We start from the raw sequence: 12,894 nt of genomic DNA on the forward strand, positions 1-12,894 counted from the left end.
GTTGTTTGTTTTTTACCCCAAATACAAGGAAAATTGAAGTATAAGCAATATTTACTTTCCTACCAGACTTATTTATTTAATTGTTTTAACAAACAAAATGCAGCATTTATAATGTAATTGAGTTATACAACTTAATTTTATTGTTATGGAATTTAAAACTATATTTTCCCTGACTTGGATAGCCCAAGCAAGCCCAGTTTCCAGATCTTGGAAGATAAGAAGGGTTGGCCTTGGTTAGTAATTGGATGAGAGACCTCCAAGGAAGATCAGGGTCGCTATGCAGAGGTAGGCAATGGCAAAGCACCTCTGTTAGTCTCTTGTCTTGAAAACCCCAGCAGTGGTTGCCATAAATTGGCTATAATTTGAAGGCACTTTCTACTACCACTGAAAGTATATTTACTTATCTATAAGCAAAACTGGAAATGTACCCAATACTAGAGAGATCTGCAAACTGCTGCACCTCACATTACCTTGGTTCATGTACTTTAATCCTTGCCATCTTTGAGGTAGGAGAAGATAAGTTGAAACTGGAAAACAAATTTTATTGTAAACAAGTGAGTGTATTAGTTGACTAGAAACAGAATCAAACAGTCATAATAAGACTGTTGGTATACTTAGATGTTGAATTAAATTTAATAATATTGAAAACATGATACCCTATAATAATAACAACATTTGATTTATATATCGCCCTTCAGGACAACTTAACACCCACTCAGAGCGTTTACATAGTATATTATATTATTCCCACAACAATTACCCTGTGAGGTGGGTGGGGCCAAGAGAGCTCCTAGAAGCTGTGACTGACCCAAGGTAACTCAGCTGGCTTCAAATGGAGGAGTGAGGAATCAAACCTGGTTCTCCAGATTAGAGTCCTGCTGCTCTTAACCACTACCAAATTATTCACACTTAATAAAATATTCTCAAGAATAATCATTATCAAATGGTATATATTGTTTAACTTAAAAATTTCTGTGCAATACATTTTGAGTGATAAAAAACTGTTATCATCAGAAGAATCCCATTCATTCTAAAAGCAAAGAAAACATATAAACATCTAAACCATGCAATATTCACTACTTTTTAAAATGCCCTTGTGATACAGTGGCATGTTACTACATTGGAAGTAGGCTGCTGTAAAATTCCTTTTGAGAATACTTGATTATCTACGATATACGTGGATTTCAAAAAGCATTTCAATATCCAGATAGGGAAAAGCATGTTTTGTCCTCCATCATGTGTTCAACAAGTACACTAAGAAAGGTAGCCAGTTAATTTTGCACCACTCTTATTCATCCATCTATTGCATTTGATAGAATTTGTAGACACAAGCTTTGGGGCACATTGCTATCTACTAACTTTGACAGGAGACTACTACGTTTTATTAACCTGTGGCAGAGTCTATATTTACGAGCCCTGAGGTAGGCATGCTATTATTGAAAGCCAGGGAACAGAAGTTCTGGGCAGAAGTTAAAGAAGTTGCCTGAAAAATGTGCCAAAATATGAGTTCTGGAATAGATAGCTGCATATGATTTGTCTAAGCAATCTGAGGAATTGGTGTCAACATAGAAACTACAGGTAAAAAATTATCAAACAGTGACCAGGATAAGAAAATCAAAACCAACAGATTTGAAGATGATATTGTTATATTTTACTCAGTAACTCTTCTAAATGATATCTTCAATACATTTAGATAGGAAATGCAACAAACAACATTATCATGTGCCTATAAGGAAATGGAAAATCTGGTGTCTAAAGCCCAGTGAGATTTCTGCAAGAATTTTATCCATCAATTCTGGATTTCACAGTGGCATGAAAATTAACAGTGCAATCCTCTGCGTATTTACTCAGTAGTAAGTACCATTATATTCAGTGGCGCTTACTCACAGGAAAGTAGGCATAGGATTACAGCCCAAGAAATGTTTTCAAATAAGATTACCATTCCTTGATTTGGAGACTAAGTAATACAATTATTTTGGTACTTTAAATTTTCTTGTATATCAGTCAACTGCTGTCATTTTGTTTTAAAAATTAGTGTGGGCAATAATTAATTTGAATATGACCTGGTCAGAATTTGAGGTACCTCATCTCATGCTGTAAATGTGCTTTGTGTCATTCATAATATACTAGCAACAAAGCCCATTGTGGGAAAAATACAACAGGGTCTAGAAAGGGGAGGGCAGGCAGGTGGACATTCCATCCTTCTCCATCATTGATCCCGGCCGGATGAAGGCGGGGTGGTGGTGTGCATGGTCACCTCCTCTGCACCTGATACCGACTGAGTGAAGGGGAGCTGGCATTGTCACTTGCTCCTTGCCTGATCCTGGCCGGGTGAAGGGGGGCCGGCATTGCCACTTGCTCCGCTTCTGATCCTGGCGGGGTGAAGGGCAGGCGGACATTGCCACCTGCTACATTCCTGATCCCAGCTGGATGAAGGCAGGGGCAAGTATTTCTGCCTGCTCCACTCCTGATCCCAGCTGGGTAAAGGCAGAGGTGGGCATTGTTGCGTGGTTCACACCTCACCCCGGCACAGCAGCGCCCTCTGGTGGCGCACCAGGGTAGGAAGTGAGTTGTCTTGGTTATTGAGCTTAGCCTTTTATATAGTAGGATGAAATAGTGATCAGCGCTGAAGATAAAAGCTGCAATTTTAACATAAATTTTAAGAATCAGCTTGTATGCTCATGTGGGATGGTTGTTCAGTTATAATAAATTCTTAAAGGTGCAGAGTTTACTTTACACATTCTAATGGTAATGCTGATTGTCTCTGTTTTATGTTTACAGCTGACATTATCTCAACAGTTGAATTTAATTACTCTGGAGATCTTCTTGCAACAGGAGACAAAGGTGGCAGAGTGGTTATATTTCAAAGGGAACCAGAGGTCAGTACTATTCAAAACAATGAAAGTGGATTATTAAAGCTAGTTTTGCTATGTGTTTTACAAAATTAAATGTTGTTGCACCATCACATCACCAAGGGCAATAGATCCGTGATGTTTTCTTGCAGTTTTTATCTGTTCCTTTTTATTGAATTTGACCCACAACTGAATCAATTGATCGTTATCCCACAAATCATTCCATCTTGTTACCACCAGCATTCATCTTTTAATAGTATGTATAAAAAGATGCATACTCCATTCATAAGCAGGTTTAGAACATGTAGAAAAAACATTTACCTTATTTCTTTCTGATCTGAGTGTAAGTATAATGATTTAAGAGCTGTTAAGGAATAGCTTATCCTCAGGTAGTCTTGAGTATGAACCCTTTGTGAATGAATAGTTGTATGGTGGGGGCAACAAGACAGTTTCACCCTTTTTGGATGCAGGTACTAAATCAGTCATGGGTAGAAGTACAATTATATTACACCATTGTGTGAAGTAGGCAAATATACATGCTCTGAGAATGGAAATAACATACTACGGAAGGGAGAGAAATACAGACTTAAAGAAAGCAGTACAGAGAATTTCTTTGGTAGGAGCGGCAGATATAGTGGTTAAGAGCACGGGACTCTAATCTGGAGAACCAGGTTTGATTCCTCCTCTTGAAGCTAGCTGGGTGACCTTGGGTCAGTCACAGCTTCTAGCTCTCTCAGCCCCACTCACCTCACAGGATGTTTTGTTGTGAGGATAATAATAACATACTTTGTAAACCACTCTGAGTGGGTGTTAAGTCATCCTGAAGGGCGGTATATAAATCTAATGTTATTATTAGTTAAGTTGTTATTATAATGATGGTAGAAATGTTTACCTTGACATACTCAAATGAATCTAGAGGCCATATCATCCAATGCCAAAAGAACCATTCCAGTTTCTTCATTATCTTGAAGACTGTGTGGCTGAAAAGTGAGTATAAAAATTTTAAGTAACTTCATGTGTCCAGTGTGGCTTGTGAGTTCTTTGACAGAATGCTGTCACCCCTGCTCCTTGCCACATTGATTATGAGGCATGGGAGCTGTAGCTGAAAATTGAAAGGATCAAAGGATTCCAAAGAAGGTCTCTGAGTTATTTCTTGACATTTTATTTTGATTTATTCCATCCTTGTCTACCAGTTGTAGGTGAGTTACAATAGGTTGGATCCAAACCATGAAGTCAGGTTTAAATCTGCTGTTCTGTCTAGACCCCTTCTGTGAATGGAACACATCAAAAATCCAAGCCTTATATGTTGCTATAAATAAATGTCAATAATAATCAAAATGCAGTGTTTGGACTGTAGTGTAATCTGAACTTACTTCTTCAACTGTCCAATGATATTTGTGTTTTTAACCGTCTACATTTTTCACAAGTTAGAAACAGAAACATATGCTCAGTCCAGATGTAATTAGAAACCGTGGTTTTCTCTCTTCCTTTCATGTTGAGATTCCTTCCTGCATCCCTCTTCTATAGCAAACCGGTTTATCACTGCATCCATACCAAAGTAAGGGAGGAAATCCATGGGGAAAAGAATGGTTTGTTGTTTCATGTGAACCAAGCTAGTGTTAGTAAAGTGTTGTGCTTATATATTGAAACATTTTTTTAGAAGGTTTCTAGTCTGTTTCAAGAATTGAGTTACTCTTTCAACAACTTGTTCAAGGAGTAAAGTTTTCAAAGTGTGCAGTTAAGTGATCTAAAGAAGTTGTGTGTGCATATAGAGATACAACTGACTTTGTAGTTGGAGCTTTGTATGGGTTTCACTGCAAAATTTGATATCCATATTTTAAACATGGCATACTTTTTCTTTGTCAGACATTGCATCTGTACTTTTTACATCGCATACACAATAATTGTTTGAACCTTGGGCATTGCCTTTTCATAATACAAGATATTTTACAATAATTACTATGCCAGGTTGAAGGCAGATGTATGCATAATAAAGCATAATTTTATACTAATATAGTAGTAAAAACGCTAATAAAAGCTAGTTTAGCTTATGTTGTCAAAGCAATAATGCTTACTATTTGTATAACACATTCAGAGTTCAAACTGTTTCAAGTGTGTTATGGCCAGTATTATTTCCATATGATGTTGAATGGCTGAGGCTGAGAGAATGGCTTGCTTAAGATCAGGTAGTACATTCATGGCAGAAGTAAGATTTGAACTGGGGACCAACTAGACTACAGCTCATTCTCTTGTCCTCTATAACACACCGATGACTACAGTGTAAATAGGTGATCTAGAGGATATGGTTTTGATATATTTGAAAATTACCTGATACGACTGATCATAAACTTTTTAACGAGTCTTCTTGGAATGTGCACACTACTTTAGAACCACTTTCTACTCATACTGTTTTTACTTCCTTACAGAATAAAAGCCGTCCTCATTCAAGGGGAGAGTATAATGTTTACAGTACCTTTCAGAGTCACGAACCTGAGTTTGACTACTTGAAAAGTCTAGAAATTGAGGAAAAAATTAATAAAATTAGGTGGTTACCGCAACAGAATGCTGCTCACTTCTTATTATCTACAAATGGTAAGGATACTTACAAAATATATTTTGCTCTAGGTGTTCTAGGGATGATCTTCTGTATTACATATTACAAAGTTGCTGATTGTACACGTTATTATTTAGGCTGTAATAGCTTGCAAGAAGACTATTGTATACTATCAGAGTAGAAAAGTACCTGATGAAGGACAGGATCTTTCCCTGTATAATAGAAGCAGCCTTGCAAATAAGTCTAGTACTACCAGCTGGATATTTACCAGGGGTGTGCGATTTGGGCATTAGATTCAGGATAAATACCCGAATCTGACCTGATTAGTAAAGATTCGGGATTTCTGAATCGGGCCCAGCATGCTGGTCCCGATTTGGAAATGCCAAATCAAAGCTTCCTGAAGCGATTCAGGTTGCTTAGGAAAGCTTCAGGGTGCTTTCAGATCCCATGGCTGGCTTCAGCTGAATGGTGGGGACCTCCCTCCTTCGGCGGTCAGCTGGAGCCAGCCTTGGGTTTGAATTTAAAGTGCCTGAAAGGGGCTTTAAACTTCAGCTAGGAAGAAGTGAGCGCAGCTACTGTAGCTGTTCAGAGAGAACTGAGACCGAGACCCGGGGGGGGGGGGGGAGAAGAAGACCTGATCCTGACTGTAGTTTGTATTTTATAAGATCTACCAATCTAATAGCATATTAGAAAGTTTAACTTTAAATAATTGTATTATGAAGGGAATACAATACTTGTAGATGTAGTGTGTGTTTTTTATATGTTGTTTTTTCCCTCTCCCCCTGTTCCCTTTTTCCCTTTCTTTTTTTTTTGTAGTTTTTGATGTTAGCAATTAAAAATAAAAAAATGTATAAATAAATAAACTTCAGCTGGGAAGCAAGGATTCCCTCCCCCCCCCGCCAGCTGAAGCTGGGGAAGCCCCAAAACGGACTTTAAACTTCAGCAGGGAGGCGGGGGATTCCCTCCCGCAGCTGAAGTGTGGGGAAGCACCCATTTCCATGCTACTTGGTGCTTTAAACTTCAGCTGGGAGGCGAGGGAGTCCCCTTCCTCCCAGCTGAAGCGCAGGAAGGGCCACTCCCACTTATTTCACCCAATAGGAGGGGGAGGAGGGAACTCCCCCTCCCATCAGGTGAAATAAGGGGGGAGTTTTGATATGCTCTAAATCTTCACAGAGCATATTGAAGCGGGTCTATAAGTGATTTCCAAAGTGGCTTGCCACTTCGGAAATCGCTTATTTCTGACTCTTTTTTTCTGCTCAGAAAATTCCAAAGCAGGAAAACTGAGTCTTTTTGGTGGGCACACTCCTAATATTTACACTGTCATAGGGTGAATGAGTGGAACATCTGGCAAGCTACAAGTCCACAAGTTATAGTCTGCTTCAATAGGGTGAGGGAGGGGAGAAGTAGAAAGTGAATAATAGCACTGCTGAATACGACAACTTTACTGGTGTTGAGACCTGTTTTTTTCAGGTCCAGTGCCATATGTTGGCAGAGTTGGACATCTACCAAGACCCACACAATTATCATGGGCCTCAGCAACTGATGCATTTTGAGTGCCACACTCTTCTTCTTGTGTTCATACAGAGATACAGAGCTCAGGCAACTTACGTGGTTGTCCTGCTTGCTGGCTCCTCTTATCCTCTTCCTTGCAGGGGAATAAGAGAACTCCTAAAATACCCATCACTGTTGCTAGCTCTGTGTGGCCACACTGTTTGTCCAGTGCTCCTGCTTGAAAGGTAGAACAGATTCTGTGTGTGAAAGTGATAGGAGATTTAGAAAAATCAGCGAGTCTATTGTCCTGTGTTAGGGCTTGTCTTGGGCAAAAAAAAACCCTCTGGAAATGCTTGCCTCTGATTTAGTACTTATATCAGTGACTTCTGTTATTCATATAATGATTGCTCACTGATATGGCAGTTGCTAAAGGACCAACGTTAAAAATTGTCTAGCCCCATACTTAATCAGGCATCAGTTGGCAGCATCATGCAGCATTCCTTGTCATGGAAAACAGTAGTTGGCATGGGCCTTTTAGATGGCATTGTTCCTAACAGCCTTCTTTAAAAAAAATGTATTAATTTCTCAAGCAATAAAGTTAGAAAATAATGGTCCACTAAGTACTTGCTGTACCTGGTTCTTGTCACCTTTAGCAGCTTATTTTATACGTACATCAAAATGATGTTGCTTGTTGAAGAGTTATTGATCCTGTGATCATATCCTAATCTCATATTAAAATTGTACAATTGTGAACGTATTTTCTTAAATAAATTTAGAGTCATACACTAAATAGTCATTGTATCTGAATAAGGCCCCAAGTTTTTGAAGATGCCACTTTAGTGTATGCTTGAATAGTACATAAGCTTACATTAATTATTTAAGGACTGATCATGTATTTTGCTGAACTGACACTTGTCACCCTGACAGGATAATACTATAGTACCAGGGAGATTGCAAGCTTACTTTGGCTGCAGTCCTTTCCTGGGAGCAGGCCCTACCAAATATTATGGGCTTATTCCTAAATAGATCTGCTCAGGACTATTCCCTGTGTTTCTTGGCTCTTCTTCTTATTGTTAGAGGTTTCTAAATAATCCTGCATTTTTCTGGAGTTTGCTTAAAATAAGAAGCCTCCCACAAGCTTATCTAACAGTGGGGGCTATGGAAGTATTTAGCTAGCAAAACTAGTTTTCCTGCTTGTATTGTGCGTCTTTTTGTCTATGCAAATTATTTGAAAAACTTATTAAAGAAAATAAATCCAAACATAGAAAGCTGTTCTTTATAATAAAACAAGTTTTTGTGTATGTGGCACATAATTTGGAGAATACATGGTAGAATAGCTAAATAAATATGGTCAAAGTATCTTATATTCTTAAAATTCAAAACAAGAACACGTTTTCAAAATGTATGTTTTATGTCTTTTATTATTCTAACATAGTATGTGGTTTTTTGGAATTCTTTTTGCCAGCCTTAACTGTGTTTCCATAACATGTTTTTATAATACACCTTAAAGAGTTCTTAAAATGTATATTTTAAAATGCTGAAACAAACTCATTATTGGTGCTCTTAGAGGCATTCCAATCCTAACATAATTATAAACGCTAATGGGTTGATGCATTTGTATGTACAGTTGCACAGAAACTGAGTTGTATGTTATTCGCAGAACTTGAAGGCTTTGTGAAAGATAACAGGCAGGCTCTTTGAGCAGTGTGCTTTATTTGCAATCATTATCTAAAAAGGGAAGCTAATTTTTCTTTCTTCAAGAATAACCTTTGACCAGGGGTTGCCTGTGTCGGATAATTTTGCTGGACAGAAGAATATGGCATTGGGCAGAGAATCTCAGGTTTATTTTTTTAAAAAAGAAAAAAAAAACTTGCAGTCCAAGAGTACAAACAGTGCCTGTTGAAGTCGCAGAAGTCTGAGCAGAGCTTCATTGTATTGCATAGCTACTTTCTTGCTCATTCCCATCACTAGCAAAACCAGAATGAACTATGTTCAGGGTGCCCCAAATCTTTTGGCCAGCTCACCAGCAGTGAATGCTTTTTCCTGAAACTTTGAACTATACAGAATACAGGGGAGAAGATCCATTTTCCTTCCATCTCCCTGACTTCATAGAAGGCAGAAGCAGTGAGAGGAGAGAACTGCTGGAGATTAAATAAGACATAGTCCTTCCCACAGATACCGGAGAGAAAGCAAGAGGGATTTGCTCCCTTTCCACAGGAAAATGAAAGATCCACAGGAGGTAGAACAAGACCCCTCCTCCCTTTGTCCCCATGCTCTGTGCATGTTAAAAGACTGTGAGGGAGGGGCTGAAACTTGCTTCAGTTCATGTGGAGCCTTTTGCAGAAGGCAAATCAGCGTGTGTTCCTCACAGCACAGAGTACTCAGTCCAGTTGAAACACTCAAAATGATTCATTTGCAAATAATTAATAATGTATGCTGAGTATTATAAATAACAAGTGACTGCTATATTAATTTTTTTAGTACTGTTTGACTTGAACAATCTCAAAATGCCTTTCTTCTTTTAGATAAAACTATTAAATTATGGAAAATCAGTGAAAGGGATAAGAGAGCTGAAGGTTATAACTTGAAAGATGAAGATGGAAGACTTCGGGATCCATTTAGAATCACAGCATTAAGGGTATCTTGCTATCCTGATTTAGAACCAATGAAATCTAAGTAACATTCTGCTGGTGGTTCTGCTCTTGCATCATGTGGATGGGGAAATGTAGTGGATACTTAAATGTTAGAAAGTTTCTAATCATCTACTGAAAAGTAACGTAATTCAAACTTTCAAAATAATTGTCATTTTTTAAACTGTAGAATGAATAGGTTATTTTTTTGTTTGCTAGATAAAAAAATAGAATGGACAATTTCTCTTTAATTTGGGAATATTGGAGTTATATTTTTTGTTTAAACAGTGTTTTCATGATACATTAGGTGTTTGAGACACGAGGAAGTAAGTGCTATCCAAAGCAGCTTTTAGCCATGTTCAAACTCTGACGTTCAAATTGGCGTTCCAGGACAGAAGAGAAAGGAGCAAGTCTCAGAGAAGAATGAAAGGCTTGGTGCACATATGTGTCTCTGGGTGCATTTTCCCTAGGTGTAGTGGCACTGCATTTGCCCATTGTATGGTGTTCTATGATTTCTCATTTTTTAAATAAATCTGTGATCTTAGAGGTAATACCAAAGCAAGTATCAGATGCTTTTAATATCGGTTGCCAACATTTTTTTCTTGAGCTGCGCTGTTGACTGAGTATGAATTGGTACTGTCTCTGTATTCTTTCCACTATATGTGGTGCTGAAAACACATTATGACCAGTTCAAGTATGGCTTATAAGGGAGGCAGTTTTGAGTAGCATCCCTGTGGCAGCTGAAATATGTTCAGTCTTTCAGAAGTTGAGAGTAAAAGCAAGTTGACTTTTGATGAGAAGGGTGTGGTAGAACTTGTAAACGATTAATCATAAATCATGCTTGAGAAAGCCTTGGCTCAGTTGTGGTTAAAATCTTCTTAATCCACTGCTGAAGTGTTTCATATATTTTTATGGTTAACAAATTAAGGCTAAAATGAAGGATGAACTTCTACAATACATTGATGCTTTCATAATTTTGGAATCCTACAAACCTGGAATGACAGTAGTACAATTTTATACAGAATTTAAATTATACTCTAGGAGTATAATTTAAATTATACTCTAGGAGTATAATTTAAATTCAGCAACTACTGTGTCTTTTAATTACATTATTATTGTATTTAATGTTGCAAACATGTTGTTTTCTCCATTTTTAGGTGCCAATCTTGAAACCCATGGACCTAATGGTAGAAGCAAGTCCCCGAAGGATATTTGCAAATGCACACACGTATCACATAAACTCTATTTCAGTTAATAGTGATCATGAAACATACCTTTCTGCAGATGACCTAAGAATCAATCTGTGGCATTTAGAAATCACAGATAGAAGTTTTAGTATCCTTTTTGTTTAATTAAAACACTAAACTTGATGTGTTTACTGTAAATTGCATCTATCATAACGGTCATTCCAATTGGTCTTAATGTTGTAAAGCAACCTATATTATTCTGTACAGACTATCTGCTAGTGGTTAGACTTCTAATGTTCTGATTTTGAAAAATGTAAAACTTGTAGTATAAACAAAGCTGGCAGTATTTTCTGGAGCAAAGGAAACTAGAGTTCATAGCTCTCCTGTGTTCATATGTCAAAAGAGAGCCAGTGTGGTGTAGTGGTTAGATTGTCAGACTACAACCTGAGAGACCCAGGTTTGAATCCTTACTCTGCTGTGGAAGTTCACTGGGCCGGTCACACACTCTTAGTCTAACCTACCTCACTGGGTTGTTGTGAGGATAAAATGAAGAGGAGAGAATGATGTAAGCTTATTTGGATCCCCACTGGGGAGAAAAGCAGGATGTAAATGAAGTAAATAATAGTGATGGAATCTGGTGTGTTTCATCGTTAAGAAACTAATGCCTTTTGAAGTAAGTTGCTGTTCTCTCATTTGTTTTGTAACTTTTTTGGTTAAAATCCTGCTATATACAAAAGCCATACATGGAGACTCTTGGCTGACAACCCATTGTGTTACTGACCATTTGGATGATTACCTGCAAATGTGAATGTGGACCCCTCCCTGTCTCTATGCTGAACAGGTTAGCCCCTGCCAGCTACTTGCTTAAAAGGGTAGTTTCATATCCATAATACTTAGAATTTGGGGAAGTTTGGGGACATCAACTAGTATATTGTTCAAATAAATTAGAGTCAAACAGCATTACCATTATTAATAAAACAACAAAATAATAATAGCAATAGCATTTTGTAATTTACATTAAAATAAAGTAATACAACAAGATAAGCTTTTAAATTAAATAGTTAGGGAAATTTGTTATTAGAGTTTGGAATATGGCGTCTCAATATAAGGTACTTACTTTAAATATGAGAGGGTTGAATAGTAAGATTAAACAAAAAAGGATGACTAGATTTAACCTGAAACAGAGCCCTAATATTTTATTTATTCAGGAATCCCACCTTAGAACTTTATCAGATCTAGTATTACTTACTTCTCCTACCAATATCAGGCCCTTGGACCTTCAAAAGCCAGGGGTGTAGCTATACTGCTTACATCCTCTCTTGGCTTCGGTTTAGAAGCTTCCATCGCAGATCCTGCAGCTCGATTTCTTTGTTAAAGGCAGAATAGATGGGCATATGATCACCATGGTGTCATTGTATGCTCCAAACTCTGGTCAAATTCAGTTTTTACATTCAGCCCTAAAAAAAACTGACTTTCAGGAAGGAGAAGTTTTGGTTGGGGGAGATTTAAATTATATCTTGGATAAAGCTTTAGAGAAGTCCAATTACAAACCTCAAAGTAAGAACCAGTCATCTACTCAAACTCAGTTATCAGAATTATTAGTAAAATTTTCCCTTTGTGATGTTTGGTGTCACTTCACCCAAGGCAGCATGATTTTACTTACTACTCTGCAAAATTTAATTCCTTTTATTTTGGCTTCTCAGGCTTTGTTAGATCGTATCTCTTCACCAAAGATTGGAATTAAAATGTGGACAGATTATGCTTTTGTAGCCTGTGAAGTACAGTCTTTTGAGAGCCACAATGGTTCCTGAACAAATCGGCATTGTTTAAGGAAACAGTATGAAATTAAATAAGTTTAGACATTAAACACTGCTTTGAAGATGACAGAAATAGTGATGTTCCTCTTCTAACAGTTTGGGATTGGGACACCTTCAAAGTGGTTATGAGAGGAAAACTCATAGCCGAAACCTCCCACCTTAAAAAGGAAAAAAAGTCAAAAGAAAGAATTATTCAATAAAAAATAAAAGGTTTAGAAGCCCTGCATAAGGCAACATGCAGTAAGAAAATTTATAAAAAATTACTTACTACTAGGAAAATGCTGGAGAACAAAAATATTCGAAAGGATGTTATATTTAAAGCAAAAAATTCTGGATAAAACAACATAAGGCAAACTGGGAGGG

At 37.5% G+C, this 12,894-nt stretch overlaps 1 protein-coding gene across 2 annotated transcripts in view; it reads left to right on the forward strand.

Moving 5' to 3' along the window:
• PPP2R2D (protein phosphatase 2 regulatory subunit Bdelta) overlaps positions 1–12,894 on the forward strand; it is a 41,258-nt gene that overhangs the window by 18,197 nt on the left and 10,167 nt on the right. For both annotated transcript variants that reach the window (XM_054982929.1, XM_054982930.1), the window contains exons 3-6: positions 2,782–2,879; positions 5,279–5,444; positions 9,423–9,535; positions 10,685–10,862. In XM_054982929.1, coding sequence (XP_054838904.1) covers positions 2,782–2,879; positions 5,279–5,444; positions 9,423–9,535; positions 10,685–10,862 — 555 coding nt within the window. The remainder of the gene's footprint in view (positions 1–2,781; positions 2,880–5,278; positions 5,445–9,422; positions 9,536–10,684; positions 10,863–12,894) is intronic.

This window comes from Eublepharis macularius, chromosome 6, assembly GCF_028583425.1.
Source record: "Eublepharis macularius isolate TG4126 chromosome 6, MPM_Emac_v1.0, whole genome shotgun sequence".
NCBI lineage: Eukaryota > Metazoa > Chordata > Lepidosauria > Squamata > Eublepharidae > Eublepharis > Eublepharis macularius.